Source organism: Electrona antarctica (assembly GCF_951216825.1).
Source record: "Electrona antarctica genome assembly, chromosome: 14".
NCBI lineage: Eukaryota > Metazoa > Chordata > Actinopteri > Myctophiformes > Myctophidae > Electrona > Electrona antarctica.
This window is the reverse complement of record NC_136795.1, coordinates 1,261,786-1,280,634: the sequence shown is the minus strand read 5'-3', so window position 1 is coordinate 1,280,634 and position 18,849 is coordinate 1,261,786. Positions and strand designations below refer to the sequence as shown.

The 18,849-nt window shown below is 40.7% G+C and overlaps 2 protein-coding genes across 3 annotated transcripts; both read left to right on the top strand.

Moving 5' to 3' along the window:
* The first annotated feature begins 4,180 nt into the window (after positions 1–4,180).
* mgp (matrix Gla protein) lies at positions 4,181–8,078 on the top strand. Of its 2 annotated transcripts, none has more exons than XM_079519503.1 (5): positions 4,181–4,252; positions 6,100–6,191; positions 6,321–6,350; positions 6,595–6,670; positions 6,977–8,078. In XM_079519503.1, exons 2-5 carry the CDS (start codon positions 6,131–6,133, stop codon positions 7,140–7,142), a joined length of 333 nt encoding a protein of 110 aa, XP_079375629.1. In that variant the 5' UTR covers positions 4,181–4,252; positions 6,100–6,130; the 3' UTR covers positions 7,143–8,078. The 2 variants fall into 2 exon arrangements, with proteins under 2 accessions (XP_079375629.1, XP_079375628.1); XM_079519502.1 differs by having other exon boundaries at positions 6,595–6,718.
* A 4,117-nt stretch (positions 8,079–12,195) lies between these two features.
* bglap (bone gamma-carboxyglutamate (gla) protein) lies at positions 12,196–16,670 on the top strand. Its single transcript, XM_079519854.1, has 4 exons — positions 12,196–12,351; positions 14,019–14,072; positions 15,488–15,581; positions 16,305–16,670. The coding sequence occupies exons 1-4, from the start codon at positions 12,291–12,293 to the stop codon at positions 16,405–16,407; spliced, it is 312 nt and encodes a 103-aa protein (XP_079375980.1). The 5' UTR covers positions 12,196–12,290; the 3' UTR covers positions 16,408–16,670.
* Positions 16,671–18,849: the final 2,179 nt, after the last annotated feature.

Genomic DNA, 18,849 nt, shown 5'->3' with positions numbered 1-18,849 from the left:
ATGAAGACAATGATTTATTGTATTACAAATTTTACATTTTTTAATATGCAAATGAGACATTATGTAGGAAAATATGCAAAATAATCGAAATGAAATGAAATGTGGAAGGGTTGTCATGTATTAATTTGCTTGTATTGATCCTATAAACAATTTAATATAGGTCTAGTTTTTCCCACCAATTTTGGAGCTCTAGCTGGCTCATGGAGTAAGAACCAAAAATAACTGAACCGGTTCCAATTGGGAACCAACCGGTGGAAAGGGGGTCACAGTAATATATCTCCACAATAATGTTCATTTTGTGTGCGCCCAACACACATGGTAAAATCCACACAGGTGCAGAATGTCTTTTTGAGGCCCCACTTTGCCTCAAGATTCAGTGCCCCTTGCACAAAAAGTCCAAAAGTCCTTTCAAGCACATATATGGCTGCATCACGTTTTGGCCTTGCAGTGACAAACATTGTGAATAGCGATAAAGCCTATATATAGAACCCGACCACTCATTTCACACAGTTCTCGATCTCCCATTTATGTCCATCATCGCCTGTGCATTATTAGGGTTGTGTCTAAAACAAGTGTAATGCTTTATGGTGTCGTCCACAGTTAACAGTTTTGTATTGAGTTGTGCTTGAAATGTACTGTAATTCTCCAATCTGTTAATATATTATCAATCAATCTTTATTTATGGCCTTCCCTTCCATCACCCTTTCCTATTCTGCTTAATGTAGTACTTGTGTGTCATGAGTCTGTCTCAAGTTCAGACATGCAGGTGCACTCTGTTAGTGCCAACTGCTTGTTGTATACTAGCTGACTCTCTCTCATCCTGTTTTTATTTTTCCCCCTTTATCATTCATCTTCAGCCTTTGGCTCAATTTATTCCCTCGCAGACATGCGATCTGGAGCTCTGAAACTCGTTCCAGGGAACATTTCTCCTGGGTTAGGTTAGAATGCTTCGAGAGTAGGCATACGGACGGGTTGACACAGGATATGAATTACATAAGAGCAAGTGGCAACCATGGCAGATGGAACGAAATAGGAAAAATACTGAGAGAGGGTAATAAAGTAAGAAAGGGTGAATGCAAGGCGGGCTGCAAAAAATATCATGATGAATGAGAGAGGAGAAACAGAAAACGAATGAAAACAGCACATACTAGTCATTATTTCCACAGCCCTCACTGTTTCCAACTTCTCTCTCTACCTTCCTTCCTTACCCCGACTTTCTCCTCGTCCTCTGATCTACGCAGCCCAATTTAGAGTCCATTTTAAAGCAGCTTCTCTTTTCTTGGCACCCATAGAAGGCTGTCGACTCCCAAACATCCTCAGTCCAAATAAACAACTGCAGAGCCTATAGGCAAAAACTTTTGTATACCCCCCACCCCCCCCCCCCCCCCCCCCACACACACACACACTCACATTCCTCCCCTCATGTTCCCTTTTCTCTCTCATCTTTCCTCTTCAGTCCTTCTCCGTTTGTGTTGGTGTTCATTTGTGGATATAGGATATTTAATATCTGCGTGTTGGAGAACCAACCCGCTGTTCAATGGCAGCATGTGAGCTGTGGAAAAGCCTGACGTGTGACCACATCACTGCCTATATACTTCTGCCGCCCCACTGCCAGACTTCTAAGAGAGGCTGGCAACATGTGCTTTCTCTCTTCTTGCCTCCATCTGTATTTTGAGTGGCGCACTACACCCCTCTCTCTCTCTCTCTCTCTCTCCCTCCCTCCATGAATTCCCCCTATTCTTATCTATACCTGCTGGGTTTATCTTCATAGTTATGTCTCTGTCAGTGTGTTTATCTGTCTGTCTGACTCCCGGGCCCGCTCATGCCCTCCTATTCTGGTTTATTTACTGTTTGGCTAGGCTCTGGTCCCGCACAGCTATTCACAGGTTCTGGTTGAAAGCAATCTGATGTTGCATATATTGCGTAACACTGAGGAAGCGTGCTATAAAGGTGATGGGGATATAGACAGTATAGCTTGTACAGTCATCACACTAAACCAAGTTTGTATGGCTTAACACACTTCATGTGTTTAGCTGGTATACAACATCACGCAGACTTTGCAAATACACACTTATAAAACATATAACATAACATGCCTTGTAAAAGGTGAAATCCTTTTGGTTTTAGATTTGTTTTTGGCTTTTGTGCCTTTATTGATAGATCAAGTGGAGATTGACAGGAAAGAGAGAGAGAGAGAGAGACGGGGGCAGACATGCAGCAACGGTCGTCATGAACGGGACTCGAACACACAACGAGCTGTCAGGCCAGACCCTATATGTGGCATGCACCCAGACCACAAGGCCAGCGGGCGCCCATTCTCCTCACAACTTATAGAGCGTCGCAGTCCCGTTCCCTTTCATGATGACGTGAGACCCAGAAGTGAATTCCCTGTTCATTTTCTCCATAGGCCTTTCAAAAAGTATTTATTTAAAGGCGTTTACGCAGCGGACAAAGCCAACTCGAGTTCATGACAAATCATGACATTTTGGACAGAACAAATAGTTACAAAGAAGAAAAACAACAAAAAAAGTGTTGTAACCTGCATGCCATTTTCTTCTTTCTAATTATTTGTTCGGCCCGACATTTTTTTTTTTGTTGTCATGATTTGTGACAACTCGAGTTGGCTTTGTATGAGGCTCAAAAGGTCTTTAAATAAATACTTTTTGAAATGTCTATGGGGAAAATTAACGGGGAATCATTTCCTGGGCCCTGGTAGGGGGCGGGACTGCAACGCTCTATTACAGATTTGGTAATAAACCCTCTGAGGTGCTGTTTACCTTCAAAGTTACTGTGGCATATACAAACAAATGACATAAGAAGTGTAGTGAAATATCTTTAACAATGTAGTAGATAGATAATATATAAATTCCTCCAAAAGATTATATATGCAAAACAGCCCCTTGCATTACGTTAACCTCCAGCTATGTCAAATGATGTCCAACTTGTCACGTTGATTGGTGGAAGGTTGAAGGTATCCCTTTCCACCAATCAACAAAGAACAGCACAAACGAGAAAGACATTTGCGCACCTGCTACAAAACGACCAGAGAAGACCCAGGACTGATCAGTGCATGGAAGAAAAGCTCCTGCAAAATATAAAGTAAATAAATAATACGTTTTAATAGGAAACACAATGTTTGGGTCCAGAGAACTTCGTATTATCTTACGTCGTGTTTGCCATTAAAACTTTCTTTTTGCATTTGAAGGCAGTGTGCAGGAGTTTGTTCTTATCTGAGATAACCTGATGAAGGTCTCCACACCGAAACCCTGTGTTTCCCCTTAAAACTGTATTGTTGCCTTTGAAGATTTTTGCGACCCACAGTTTGACATGCATTAGTCTACGGACCCCCCACTTAATGACATTTCTATCTCTGGGACCCCCAATTTATATTGTAAAATCAATGTTAATTTAACTCAGAGTGTACACAGGGTCCATTTGGTTCCATTTGTATACACTCTTAGAGTTACAGACCCACAAGGGTCCATTTGGTTACAAACTATCTTTTAGCTGGGGACCCCATGGAACTCCCTCAAGGACCCCTGAGGTTAGTACAGTTCAAAATTATGTTTAAAAAAAATAGCCAAGTGAAAAGCAATGATAATACAGGGGGGGTTTATGGGGGAAACATGTAAAACACTGTACTCGATCCCCTCATACTGTGCTGCCATTTGCTCGTCAGGCAAGCAATAAATGTGTCATGTAGTTGTTATGGTGCAGGTATATACGGTAGACCTCCAGCGTTAGCGTTCGGCTCATATGCCCCATTCTTCTCTGTCTCTCTCTGTTTACCCCCTGCCTGTTTTTCTCCGTTCCCGTCGCTTTCCCTCGTCTGTTTTTCATATAGAGCGTGTCTAGGTGTGTGTGTGTGTGTGTGTGTGTGTGTGTGTGTGTGTGTGTGTGTGTGTGTGTGTGTGTGTGTGTGTGTGTGTGCGTGTGTGTGCGTGTGCGCGCGTGTGCGCGCGCGCGTGCGTGCGTGCAGAAGGGTTGGGGAGAGAGTGAGCTAATAGTTTGGTCAGATTGAATGGGTGGAAATGGCTGATAGCAAAAGAAGGGAGGAGAGTGGGTGAGGGCGGAGGATGACAGAGAGAGTTGGGGGGAAAATGGGTGGGTGTGGGGGGGGGGGGGGGGGGGGGGGGGGGGGAAGAGAGGTGAGTATAAAAGCCTTGCAGTGAGGAATTAAGAAATATTCCCTGGGAGAAAATACACAGAGAGATATTTCCAAGACTCTTCACACTGTAATCATCCTCTTTGGGTAAGTACATTCAACGTACTATATTCTTTATATGTTTATAAACTGATAAATGTTTAGACTATAGGACATGGTCTCTAGTCCATTATGATGATCATAGTTATTCCACATTTCAGTCTCCATCAAAACTGCCAAAAGAGACATTTAAGTCTGGGCGTCAAAAAAATGACAATACAGAAACAACTCAATCTGCATTTTTACAGTTGTAGAATCCAACTCCAACTCGCATCATGGACAGTCCTTGTTTAACATTTTCTACTGTACACTATTGCTTTTTGTTACTGACAAAAAAAAAGTTCAAGTTTAGTTTCAGGCTGACTAATGCTTCCTGCTGGGGCTTTTTCCAGTGAGGTGGGCACATTTTGGTATGGAGATGCTGGGGAGGAGGAGGGGGGTGTTGAACCTGTTGTGAACCTGGGACCCCTACTAAGGCTCAGACGGGAAATTAAACTCTAGACACTGTTGTCAGCATCCAACCGGAATTCACACACAAGCTACCTTCTCACTCTCTCATTTGCTCACTCTCTCACTAACACAGATTTCCTTTTGTCCTTGTAAACCCAATATGGAAGACCTTTTAGTGGTGAGAAACCTTGCACCCTGGGCCTTATTAGACTGTAGGCCTAATGTTTCTGTGCCGGCAGAGTGCTGAGTATGTGTCTGCCACTGCTGCCAAGTCGTGCCTGAAGGCAGCGCTGGAGTTATGGGCTTCCTGAGTGCACTGGTGCGTGTGCGCGCACATGTGTGTTCTTTGATGAAAGGTGCTATTGACTGTGGAGAAGGAGGCCTGCTGAAACAGAATCCCATCCAAATCCTACAAACAGAGGGTTGGCGTGGCAGCTTTTCTGCGGTGATGGCACACAAATGTGTGTGTGAATGCGTGCGTGTGTGTGTGTGTGTGTGTGTGTGTGTGCGCGCGCGCATGTGCATGTGAGTGTGCGTACTGATTGATCTCCTGTAGACATCTGGGACTGCTGTTTGTACAAGTGTCTTACACCTGAAGTCAGAGGATTGGCACAGCTTTTCTGCGGTGATGGCACGTGCACGTGCGAGTGTATGTGTGTCCGAACATGCATGAATGATGAGTTTGTGTACTTGTGCACGTATGGATGCATATCTGCACACTTAACCATATATTATACCAGCTGCATTGTAATTACCATCCATCTTCCTGCAATAGGTTTAAGTTCATTCGGACCTCCATTAGAGTTCCTCAGTTACTCAAAAGACAGCAAAATACGAACCAACGCCACCAACGACGACTAAAAACAACAACGTGTGCGCCACATGTTTACCACATGCAAGATACGTTCAGTTTTAAATAGAAAGTTGCCCTGGTGGTGTGTTTGCCGTCCCATCTAGAAATATCTCAGTATAGCCCCCATATGGCTTTCGGCATGTATGGACGTGCATTGCTGGCCTGGACAGTGCGTGTGTTCAGTGGTGATAACTAATGTGTGACTGAACTCGTGCGACTGGTGCTGCAACGTGCACGGTGACCACAGACACACACATATATATAGAAACACTGCCACTTCTAAACTTCTATCTCTAGTCGCGGCTCTTTCCTGTCTGCCCACAGACTCATAATCAGACCTCTCTCTGTGGCTGGCTGCCCCAAATACTCTCTCTTCTCTGTCTTTCTGGCACTCTCTCTCTCTCGCTCTCTGGCTCTAAAGCTCCCTCTGTCTTATTCTCATTAAATGTAATCCTTTCTCCCTTCTCTCCTTTCTTAGGATTTGAGACTTTATTAGGGAGATTCATAGCGGGAACAGTCACTGTGTTTGACACCTGCAGGTTTCACTATCGGCTCGCCAAATTATATTACCTCTCTCCTTGTCTTCCTGCAGACGGCGACGGACTGACGGACGAGTGCCAAAGATGAGGAATTTCCTGCAGTGTGTGGCACTCTGTGCCTTTGTCTCTCTCTGCGTTTGCTATGGTACAGTTCCTCTCGCATTCCTCCCACCTCCTCCGACCAGTTCCAACATTTCCAAGTCCTATAGACAAGCCACTCATGCTTCATTCATGCTTAATAACCTTAACCCCATTTCATGTTTTTCCCATATAGATTCAAACGAAAGCTCAGAATCCGCTGAAGGTGATTGAAGTGCAACTTCTCATTCATGGAAAAACATGGCATTCCTGGCTAATATATATAACTATCATATAACTCATAACGCAATATATATATAGTATATCAGATATACTATTATATTTCAACCATTCGTTTAACTTCAACCTAGCTTAACATGTTTCATTTTACTGTCTTGAGTCATGTTGGTGTGCTAGACAGGTATATGTGTCCATTTAAATCCATTAAAACGTGTTTCATGTGGCCACAGATTTGTTTGTGAGTCCACACCAAGCCAACTCCTTCATCACACCACAAAGGGGCAGTGCATACAACCCAGTATACAACCCAGTACCACCCAGAGGGAACTTCTACAACAGGTTCATGTACACAAAGTAAGACACAGACACGTGCATATCAAAACCCCTACATTCAGACTACATCATGCGTTAGCCAATACCATACGTATATGAACACAGATGTGGGCACAATCTGTACACGCACGCACGCACGCACGCACGCACGCACGCACGCACGCACGCACGCACGCACGCACTCAGTTGAGAAAAGTGATGGAAACCAAATAAATGCAACAAACTGTATTTCGCTATACCCCATCTACTCTTTTGACTATTATATACCCCTCTTTCCAGGCCAGTGAAGTCTCCAGCTGAGAGGCGCGCGGAGACATGCGAAGACTACGTTCCCTGCCGCCACTATGCTTATCGCCACGGTTACCAGCAGGCCTACCACAGGTACTACGGAGCAGCCCAGGTTCCAGTCGTCCGCCAGAACCCACATGTGGCCCGCCGGGTCTAAACAACGTCTGCCCCAATGCTGCAAACGTGATGATTATCTCGCGCTCGTTCACTCAACGCACCACGGCGTAATTTATGTTTTGCTTTGATGGCCTTTATACCCAGTTGTGGAAAAAGTACTCAATTGTTTTACTTAAGTAAAAGTATACCAATACTGCAATTTAGAACTACTTCGTTACAAGTAAAAGTACGGAATTTAAAATGTACTTGAGTAAAAGTGCAAAAGTATCGGGATCAAAATGTACTTAAAGTACTAAAAGTAAAAGTACTCATTGTGCACAATGTGTCATTTCACAAGTTCAAAATGTGTACAAAATCTATTAAAAATAGCAGATCTACAAGCTCACAATGCGTCGCAATTGTAGATCGGCTATTTTCAATGGCCGAAATGTATAGGGTTGAAGTGGTTAATGTATGTTTTCTAATCAAAATGTAAATCTCCAAAGTAACAACTAAAGTTTTCAAATCATTGTAGTGGAGTAAAAGTACAAATGTTGGCTCTGAGATGTAGTGGAGTAGAAGTAAAAGTATTGGAAATACTCAAGTAAAGTACAAATACCTCAGAATTGTACTTAAGTATAGTACTTAAGTAAAAGTACTTTCCACCACTGCTTTATACCTAGATACAATGTGACAGCGCCCGAGGAAGCTTTTTTCTAAGGTACTGCGTAGGTAGGCTAAGGTAGGCTCAAGGTTTTAAACATAATAAAGTGTGCGTGGTATACATAGGCCTACTATAAAGACAAATGCAATTTAATCATTTCACAAATATCGAAGCACTGTGCCGTACATCACTAATGCATATAATGTAGAAATATACCGTATGCCCCTCATTTCTTGTGTAACCTCTGTAGTGACACTTTTCCACTATTATTAATCTTTGCAGTATTTATAAGCTTTGTGTGATCTGTGTGAATAAAGATAACTGTTTCTCACACTACGCTATTCATTTGTATGGTATGATCTCTCATTAACTTCTCCAACACTATTTGCTTTGGCCTCACTCAGACCTTTAAAACATTGATGCATGCTTGTTGTATGAATGTTGTGAGTGTCATGGCCGCCCCAATGCATTTCCAATGGAAGTCACATGGTTTGTAGTCCACATTTTGGACTACAAGCTGTTGTATGGCTTTCGGTGGTGTTTCGACTGCACCCCTCCCCCTCATACAACACAAATGTTGTGTCAAACCATGTGACTCCCATTGGAAATGCATTGGGGCAAGCTGTGTCACACACTTTGTGTACAACAAGCATACAGCAATCTGTTGCGACCGTGTGAGTGAGGCCCTAGTCTATCTCCAACATGAGAAGACAATACATTCCATTGTTGTTTGTAGAAGTTCCCCAATGGGTTGGTTGACTCCAGGGGAATCAAGTATTCCAGATTGTTTATAGTTCACTCCATTCCAACAGTGTTGTTTATAGTTCACTCCATTCCAACAGTGTTGTTTATAGTTCACTCCATTACAACAGTGCTCTCCAGTTGTTTATAGTTCACTCCATTCCAACAGTGCTCTCCAGTTGTTTTGATTATATCCAGCATCGGATGTCAAGTTCCTACGACCTGGAACAGTAGCGGCTACGCTACCAAAAGTGACAAATGTACAGTATGTATGTAAAACACAAACAAGACACGACACGACACGACACGACATCAAGTCATGCTGCATGCATAATATCGTATTTATTCAATGTTTGTTCCACTTTGAATCTGACATTCCTATATATTAGTCATGTGATAAAGGTTTCAAAAATCTTTTAATGGACTGAATTAAAGTGCATATAAATGATTTGAATAAAATATAGGGACAACTTGAAATGAGATTAAATATAGCCTACATTGCTGAAAAGTACAGAAAAGACAACGGTTACTACAGACCTTGCTAATAAGAATATGACTGTGGTCAGAACTCAGAACACCAATCCGTGTTTACACAGACATCATCTGTACAAAATGGCACATTTGGTACTGTACTTAAGTACAATTTTGAGGTATTTGTACTTGAGTATTTACAATTTCCAGTACTTTTACTTCTACTCCACTACATCTCAGAGCCAAAATTTGTACTTTTACTCCACTACAATTATTTGAAAACTTTAGTTACTAGTTACTTTGGCGATTTTAATTTTTATTAGAAAACATACATTTCGGCTATTTGAAAATAGCCCATCTACAAGCTCACAATGCGTCACGTTGCGACGCATTGTGAGCTTGTAGATCAGCTATTTTCAATAGATTTTGTACACATTTTGAACTTGTGAAATGGGTCAATCTGCAATATGAGTACTTTTAGTACTTTTACATGTTGATGCCGATACTTTTGTACTTTTACTCAAGTACATTTTCAATTCCGTATACTTTTACTTGTAACGAAGTAGTTCTAAATTGCAGTATCGGTACTTTTACTTAAGCAAAACAATTGAGTACTTTTTCCACCACTGCTCTTTGCACGGTCACAGAAGGGCCAGTCGTGTTGAATGTAGCTTTTTTTTATTATATGACCACAAGACCAAAACTGTGCACAATTAAAGTAGTCCTGGGATGAATTCCTGAAGTCTGTCCTGCGGACCGAGACGCGGCACCAGCAGCTATAGTGACCCAGACTGTGAAATTACACCCCACGTAATACAGCTATAAGACCAATCCAACATGTTGGTGTCCAGTCCACAGAGACACCAAGGACAGACGGCATGAGGAGACAAAAATAAAACAAGAATGACCTTACATTTTATATATCGTTGCTGTGCGGAAGAAACCACCCAACTCCAAAATGTTCATTTTTCAGGAATTTAAAACATTTAAATAAACCAGGAAATGAAGAAAACCTTGTAACAAAGCAAATACTGCCTCATCAAAGTTGGTGTTGTGACTTTATGTATTGTCAATAATTACTTCCATGAGAGAGGTGGTGGAGTTAGCTGTTTTAGCAGACAGTTTGAGGGTCCAATGGAGTTAAGAGGTTTTGTCCAAGTGCATTTTACTATACTCTGAACACTTGGTCCAATAGCACTGATTTATGCAAAAAAATATAATAAAAATTAAAAATAATAATAATCAAAATACATAATAATAATCAAAAACCTCAAAAATTGAGTTAGGTGGTTTCCTCCCGACAGCAATGATACGCAGGAAAAGCATAATTTTATTTCACCACAAAGTATAGCTTCGAAAGTGGTTCACTATATTGTGCAAATGTGCCCCTTGAATTAAACCAAATCACAAAAGTTAGAAGTTAATTTGTGGAAACTGGCTGTTTTGACATGGGATTTAAATTACATACAGTACACCATTATATGTACACTGGCCACATTCAGCATATAGGTGCCATACACCCATGATATGTTTTGATGCCTAAAATATTTATTATGGCCCGGCCTATATGTACCACAACTCCTTCGTTTGTTCTTAAATGTTGCTTTCTCTTTCTTTAGCTAGTAGGAAATCACTGTGGTTTGTAATAAACTACAAGAGCCTCGTATTAAAACCTTGTCACATAATGTGGGACTGTGGTTTCGCCTCTTGTTCAATTAGCATCATATGGGTTTTCCCCCAACATGTATTTTGTGGCCAGGATGGAGTGGCGTGTGTTGGCACACTGTAAAACGCTGACCTCTCCAGGTTGGCTGCAGGTATTGCACACACCCACAAAGCCATTTCATTAAACTTCTTATCCTCTGAAAGGCATTGGGAAATCTGAGAGCAAATGTGATCATTGCCTATAACAATATGCTGAGCATGTCGCACTCTCATACTTAACAAAGGCTTTCACTCTGTCTGGCTACTGTTATGAATAGTCAATGGCCATCTAATGACACCTACTTGACACATCTTGTTGTTGATATGAGTTGCATCTGTTCGATCCCTACAGTAAGGTCATCCTCAGCAGTGCTGGGCAATATTACTTAGGAGAGTAATATGTTTACTTTACTTATTACTCCTTAGAAAAAGTAATGATATTACATTACTTATTACTTGGAATCTAGAGTAATATAGTTACATATTACTAACTTTATATTACTTTTCAACCGGGCCCCTTCCACCCGCAAAAGAACACAATCTGTTTAGCCAGCTCCTTTTACAACTGAATCCAATGCATTGGAATAAGAAGTCTCCAATCAGCCAAACTGAATAATTGCAGGATATAAAACAAAATATTCAACAGTCTCTCATCAGTCATTTCCAGCTGCATATTCCAACAAGCTGAACTGCACACACTGGCTGCAAATTCTCAAAACGGACAGTATATTGTATACACAAACAGTGTTGGGCAATATATGTTACTCATTAGTATTACTTTTGCGCCCACCCCCCCAATATGTTTAGTCAGCTTATTTTAGAACTGAATCCAATTCTTTTGAATAATAATATTAAGAAGAGTCGCCAATCAGCCAAAAAGGCTATAAAATAAAGCAGCAATCTCTCTTGACCTTTTAAATTAAATGTTTTCAAACGGTAGCCAACAAATCCAGAGAGTAATATGTAATATGTGCTATTTCTTTTACAAAGTAAATAGGTATAATATTACTGTTTTGGCAGAGTAATACCTTACTTTACTCGTTACTGGAAAAAGTAATAATATTACAGTAATATGTAACTAGTTACTCGTTACTGCCCAACATTGATCCTCAGGGCCATTCACACGTTCATGTGTGTTTGTGTGTGTGTGTGTGTGTGTGTGTGTGTGTGTGTGTGTGTGTGTGTGTGTGTGTGCATGGGTGCGCGTGTCCTTAATAGCTTGCATATCGCCACATGGATTATTTTTTTCATGGAGTTGTGTATTTCTGCATCTTTTGTGGGTGTATATGATACACGATGCCCTAACCAATCAAATCCTGAAGCCACGGTGAGGGCCTACATCTATAAACCCAGCAGTGTGTGCATTTGTGTGTGACACAAAAAGAAAGAGCCAGCGCACTGCACTGCAAGTCTCCAGTCCTTGTAAAGAAAGAGCCAGCGCACTGCACTGCAAGTCTCCAGTCCTAAAGAAAGAGCCAGCGCACTGCACTGCAAGTCTCCAGTCCTTGTAAAGAAAGAGCCAGCGCACTGCACTGCAAGTCTCCAGTCCTTAAAGAAAGAGCCAGCGCACTGCACTGCAAGTCTCCAGTCCTTGTCGTCGTGAAGACAGTGAAGAAAGAAGAAGCCGGAATGATGAAGACCTTGAGCATCCTGGTTCTCTGCAGCCTGGCAGCAGTGTGTCTGACCTCAGGTAAGAACACAGATGCAGACACACTACACACAGACAGAGATTAAAACAGGGTGCATTTTGCATCCCAAAACGCAGTTTATAGTTACCCCATTTTGGGCGGGAACCCCTTTTGGTGTTTGCATTATGTTATAATATAGCTATTGAAAAATAGCAGATCTACAAGCTCATAGCGCGCCACCGAGTGGCGCGCTACGAGCTTGTAGATCTGCTATTTTTGAAAAATCGAAGAATGACTGACATAGAAACATAGCTTTTTCAGAAAACTGTCAGGATTTAGAAGACAATTTTAGAATCTGATCTCAGGTCAAAATGGGTTATTAAGGGACGCAATAAAACAATGACCTCTGCATCCACGGGATGCACTATACTGTACTCAGCATGTACATTAAAAGGAAATCCACGTCAAAAGAAAATCGCAAAAAGAAATTGCGGTAGTTTATTTTGCTAGCTTTAGTTCTAATATTATTATTCATGTAGAAAACAGAAGAAGAAATGATTAAATCATTTCTTCTTCTGTTTTCTACATGAATATAACCACATTATAACCATATAAAATGAAATTGGAGTTAAATGCTGCAATTTGTAAGAATGGCAAAATATGACTCCTAACGTTGTTGAGGTGGGACTCATAAAATGTCCCTGGGACTCATCTAAAAGACCATCCCTGCATCCCGGGACTCATTACATTGAAAACCTATTTATATCACTGCACAGACTTACAATATACTGTATATCCTCTACAGTACACAGTCAAATCATCACAGTGACAACTTAAATGTAGGGTAAGTGATTAAAGTAAGTGCTAAAAAGCTCTATATTGTGAGAGTACTCATTGCTATATAGAGTGTTTGCTCAGTAACTTTTAATTTTTTTAAACAGAAAATACATTTCCAGGTCGACCAATTCTATCCAATCAGGATAGAGAACGCAGTCTGCAGGATACAGATGAGCAGACAGAATTGGAACTGGAACACCACACACTTTAAGCTGATTTCTCCCGATTGGCGGAAATGTTGTCACCTACCTGAAAAAGGTAGGTGACAACACCATCATTTTATTTAACTCGCGACCATGATCACATGGTATGGAGCTCAGATTCATAAAAAGTATACAATAGAAAGTATACAATACAATACACAATATATACATAGGCCTACAGACATATCGAAAGGCTTGATCACTATTTGAACAGTGGAAGGACATTTTTTCAGAAAAGCACCCAATTTATAGATTACTTTTTGTTTTTCAGATTTTAGTAATGCAATTAATTTAAACATAGATGGGTGGGTAATTCTGTTTATCAAAGAGCTGGAGAGACAGTTATTGAACAAACACTAGTCTATAGCCATGATGATTACTGTCAGGATCATAATGCTTAAAACACCAAAAGGGGTTCCCGTTCAAAATGGCTTAATTAATAGGCATTTTAGATTTAGATCCCAGTGGAATGGTTGTGGCAGTATTGGTTTAACCAACAAGATTGAATGAATGCTGCTCAATTCATTCAGATTTCAAAAGAAACTTAACCAACAAGATTGAATGAATGCTGCTCAATTCATTCAGATTTCAAAATAAACTTAAACATCATTTACAGTCATTTTGGCATGAGTGGAGTAAAGTAAATGATTGTGATCTAATATATTAATATTGTCCTATGTATTCACCAGATGCCTTTACCTCCACCGGCTCACAGCCTGCGGGTGACAACCCTGTTCAGGATGGTAAGATAAAGATCATTTCATATAACTTCTGTTTTCTGTATGTATTGTATATTGATATGCAGAATACAGTTATTATATGCCATTCTATCAGTATGACTTAAGTTTGGGTCAAACCTAAATGTACTGAATTGAATACTGCAACAAACTCACTATTAAATGCTTCGATGCTATTCACACCAGCTAGCAGTTCACAGTGTGAATACAAATGGATCATTTAAATATGAGTCGTGATGATTCTGTTTTTACAATTTGGCAGCACCAAAAAACGGAGGATGTGCGTTAATTCTTCTGTGAATGTTCTTGAATTGTACATCACAAAATAATGCAACATTATGCAATTCTGTGCAGTGTTGTTTTCATCTAGTTTTAGTCACATCTTAGTCACCTGGAATGTTTTAGTGTTAGTCTAGTTTTAGTCGACTAAATATCATAAGATTTTAGTCGACTACCGGTAAATCTACAGTTGATTTAGTCGACTAAAGTGTGTGTTGGCGGGCCTTGATGCCGTCGTAATCATAGACATATATACATAGACGCCCCTTCCGGCTCTGAGGCGTGTGTCACCATTGAAGGCACTATTTTCCCGACATTCCTTGCGAAGAATAGCGGAAGCAAAGCGGAAGCTTGTCAAGCTTCCGCGTGCGTAACATAAGTCCCGGAAAAGACGCGCTGTGATTGGCCAGTAGTCACTTGAGTGACAGCGAGAGACATGGAGGAGTCACATGGGCAGCGACGCAGTCGCCTTCAGCAAATGCCTTCAGCACTTCTAAATAAGAAAGCTGCGGAGAACTGTTGCTTTGTGTTCACTCTTTAATGTTTTCTGTTAGTAATCTAATCCCCCCTGGCTCTGATGTTGTATTGTTAATAACTTTGTTGTTTGTGTTTGTTTGTTTGTTTGTCTTGTTTTGTATTGTAATGTATATTGTCATGACTGTTATAAAGATTTGTTAAAAAAAAAAAAAAAAAGCCTTCAGCACTGCACTTCCGCCTTCATTGCGATACACGTCGCTCCAATGAACTGCAGCGGCAAATGAGGCATCTATTTCTTAATATCTAATAGTCGTAATGACTGATTTTACACTAGATCGGATTTTCAGCATGCAACCAAGTGTAAAATTACTTATACTGGATCTCTTGTCCACTAGTCCCTTCCTAACATTTTAGTCTAGTTTTTATTTGTTGACAAAATTGTCAGTATATTTAGTCTTAGTATTAGTCATCAGCTTAGTTTATCAATGAAAAAAAGGTAGTCTACGAAAAAAATTCGTCTTAGTTTTAGTCGACAAAATCAACACTGATTCTGTGAAATAGTTTCTATCAATGATCACTTTATGTAAATATGGTACCAATCAAAACTACAGAGAGCCATTGTATAAATGCAGATGATAAATGATGATACATACATGTACACGCAGGAGTGTTTGTGGAGAGGGGAGAGGCCGCTACAGTGGTGCGACAGAAGAGAGCTGGAACCGCTCCTGGAGACTTGTCACTGACCCAGCTGGAAAGGTGACCTGACCTGCTGTACATTTATGCTGGACTGTTTAAACACGGTTTGCGAAAGGGCCTTTCTGTGTGGAGTTTGCATGTTCTCCCCGTGTCCCCTAGGGTAGGTACCCTCACGAAAACATGCACTGTACAAAAAAAAGCACCACCTACAGTAGTATCTATTTGTGCACGCCACTGGTTATCAGTATAGGCTACCATCCAGCGCAACGCGTGAGCTTGTAGTTCTGCTATTTTCAACACATGTAAAATCAGCCATTACGACGGCATCAAGGCCCGCCAAAATACATTTTAGTCGACTAAATCAACTGTAGATTTTGGTCGACTAAAATCTTATGACACTCAAAATCGACTAAAACTAGACTAACACCAAAACATTCCAGTTTCATTCCAAAGGCTATGACTAAACTAAAATAGCAAATTCGCTGCCAAAAACAACACTGCTACCATCTGGGCACATGACACATTAGGGCGACTGTGGCTCAGGAGGTAGAGCAGCGGCGGTTCGAATCCCGGCTCCTCCTGTCCACATGTGGGCAAGACATTGAACCCCAAATTGCTCCTGATGTGCTGGTTGGTACATTGCATGGCTTCCGCCACAATCGGTGTATGAATGTGTGTGTGAATGGGTGAATGTAATGCCTTGGATAAAGGTGCTATATAAATGCACCATTTACAATTTACACTGCTTCTCTCTCTCTCTCTCTCTCTCTCTCTCTCTCTCAGTCTGAAAGAGGTGTGTGAGGCTAACCTGGGTTGTGAGGACATGATGGATACAGAAGGAATCATCGCTGCCTACACTGCCTACTATGGACCAATCCCTTACTAAATGTCAAACCACTTATGCCAAAGTTGATAATGATGATTAGATATGTTTCTTTTCATTGAGTCTGTCATCGTTTTATAATTTGCGTTATATAAGCATGCAAATGCAAAGGTTTTCAAATGTTGGATGCAGTGTAATGTAAACAAGTGTGAAGGTTATAGAACTGACAAAGGATTGATATGGAGATGATTATTGTTATTATCTCTATAATTTCTGATATTCAGTAGTGTAGTGTGTTGAATCAAAATAAAGACAAACAGAACTCTTCCTTTGTGTTTTTCATACCTTTGTGAAATATTCCACGCAACAAATTATGAAAATGAGGTTAATTGCTTAAGTTTGGCCTGCTGGCAAACACACGTTGTAGCCGACCATGGTTCCCCACCTGTGGGGTCCCCTCATGATTTTGGGGTTCATGATAATGAATGGTTTATGATTTATGTTGGGTGGAGAGATAGTCTCGATACGATAGAGAAAGTAAAGTACAACAAAAGATTAAGATATGTGCAATACAGAGTGTTCCAGCTCTGATCCAGAGATTTCCCAGCTCTCAGTAAACTGCAAACCATACCTATAGTCTTGATCTTGAACCCTTGCAGACCTGTCTCGAGACTCTCAATCTATACATTCTGTATGACACGCTAGTAGAGTTTCCAAAGTTCTGAAGCAGAAATAGCCTGTCTCTTAAAATAGTGTAGAATCCTAAACCATTCATTAATCATTATCATGAACCCCAAAATCATGAGGGGACCCCACAGCAGGTGGGGAACCATGGTCGGCTACAACGTGTGTTCTGGCTCTGGTACTGCTTCGCTTCCTCACAAGGTGTCTTACAGAGTTCCCCATACATATGAAATATGTTGGAGAGATAGTCTCGATACGATAGAGAACGTTTGGTTACTTTGTAACCTTTGTTCTCTGAGGAGACTATCTCTCCACCTCGATGTCACTCAGAAGCGGTGTCGATCAAGAAAACCAGTGTAACCACGCACACCTTAACCACGCACACCTGGGCCTTATATACCCGTGCGTGAAGTACAACTGGTGTGTCTTAAAGAGATATCCACGTCACAAGTGAGGTGGGGTCATTCCCCTTCCCCATGCATACATATGAAATATGTTGGGTGGAAAGATAGTCTCTTCACTCAGAGAACAAAGGTTACAAAGTAACCAAACGTTATTCATATATGTTTTATATAGGAACCCAGGAAGATTAGCTTTCGCACCGGCGTCAGCTAAAGGGGATTCATTCAATTAATCTGGGGTCCCCAGATGAACATGAAGTGACGGGCCTTTAAGACCTTTTTAACAATTCACATCATTCCACTGCCGACTGAGTGTGTGTGTGTGTGTGTGTGTGTGTGTGTGTGTGTGTGTGTGTGTGTGTGTGTGTGTGTGTGTGTGTGTGTGTGTGTGTGTGTGTGTGTGTGTGTGTGTGTGTGTGTGTGTGTGTGTGTGTGTGTGTGTAGATCTTGGTCTAGGCCTCACCTCCTACTGTGATTTCAATGTGAAACATGCAGTAGCCTCGGAAACCCAGACGTTTTTAGTCACACAGTGGCTCTACTGTTTGGTCAGTCGTACCGCAGCACCCCCTGGTGGTTGACAGTAGTTTACCTAACAGGGATGTGCATGCAACATGAATTGCCCAGTATGGGACATACTAAACTTGACCTTGAGACGGTGTTAGTCAGTACTTTTGTTTTCTTTACTTTGGTTTGCCTATAGTGGATTCTTGGGTAGAATTTTTATACTTTACAGGTTGTGTTTTAAATGTGAACTTGGGATTATAAAACAAAGTGTGTAGTGAAGTGTACACTTTGTCATGCATTTCATTCAGGGCTACATTTCATCGTATTAAAATACAGTACTATTGTGCAGAATACAAGACGATTCTGATTATAAGACGTCCCTCATTTGTGGAAAAGGAACATTGGTTATATATATATATATATACAGTGTATATATATATATATATATATATATATATATATATAGCACCCATAAAGTTGTCCTTTAAGCTATTTGAATAAAACTGTTAAATTTAACCAGGATTTCACAATACTTTACATTATTATTTCACAATAAAATACTGTGTTCAGAATGTTACTGTGAAATCACACCATCCTCTGTGATATCACAACAAATTACTGTACTGTAACTTGTTACCAGGATTTCACAACACTTTACAATAATCTCACAATAAAATACTGTATTCAGTAATGTTACTGTGAAATCACACCAGCCTCTGTGATATCACAACAAATTACTGTACTGTAACTTGTTACCAGGATTTCACAACACTTTACAATAATCTCACAATAAAATACTGTATTCAGTAATGTTACTGTGAAATCACACCAGCCTCTGTGATATCACAATAAATTACTTTAAAGTGTTGCATTGTGGGATTGGGCGCAAAATGACATCCATTTTAAGAGGGAAAAG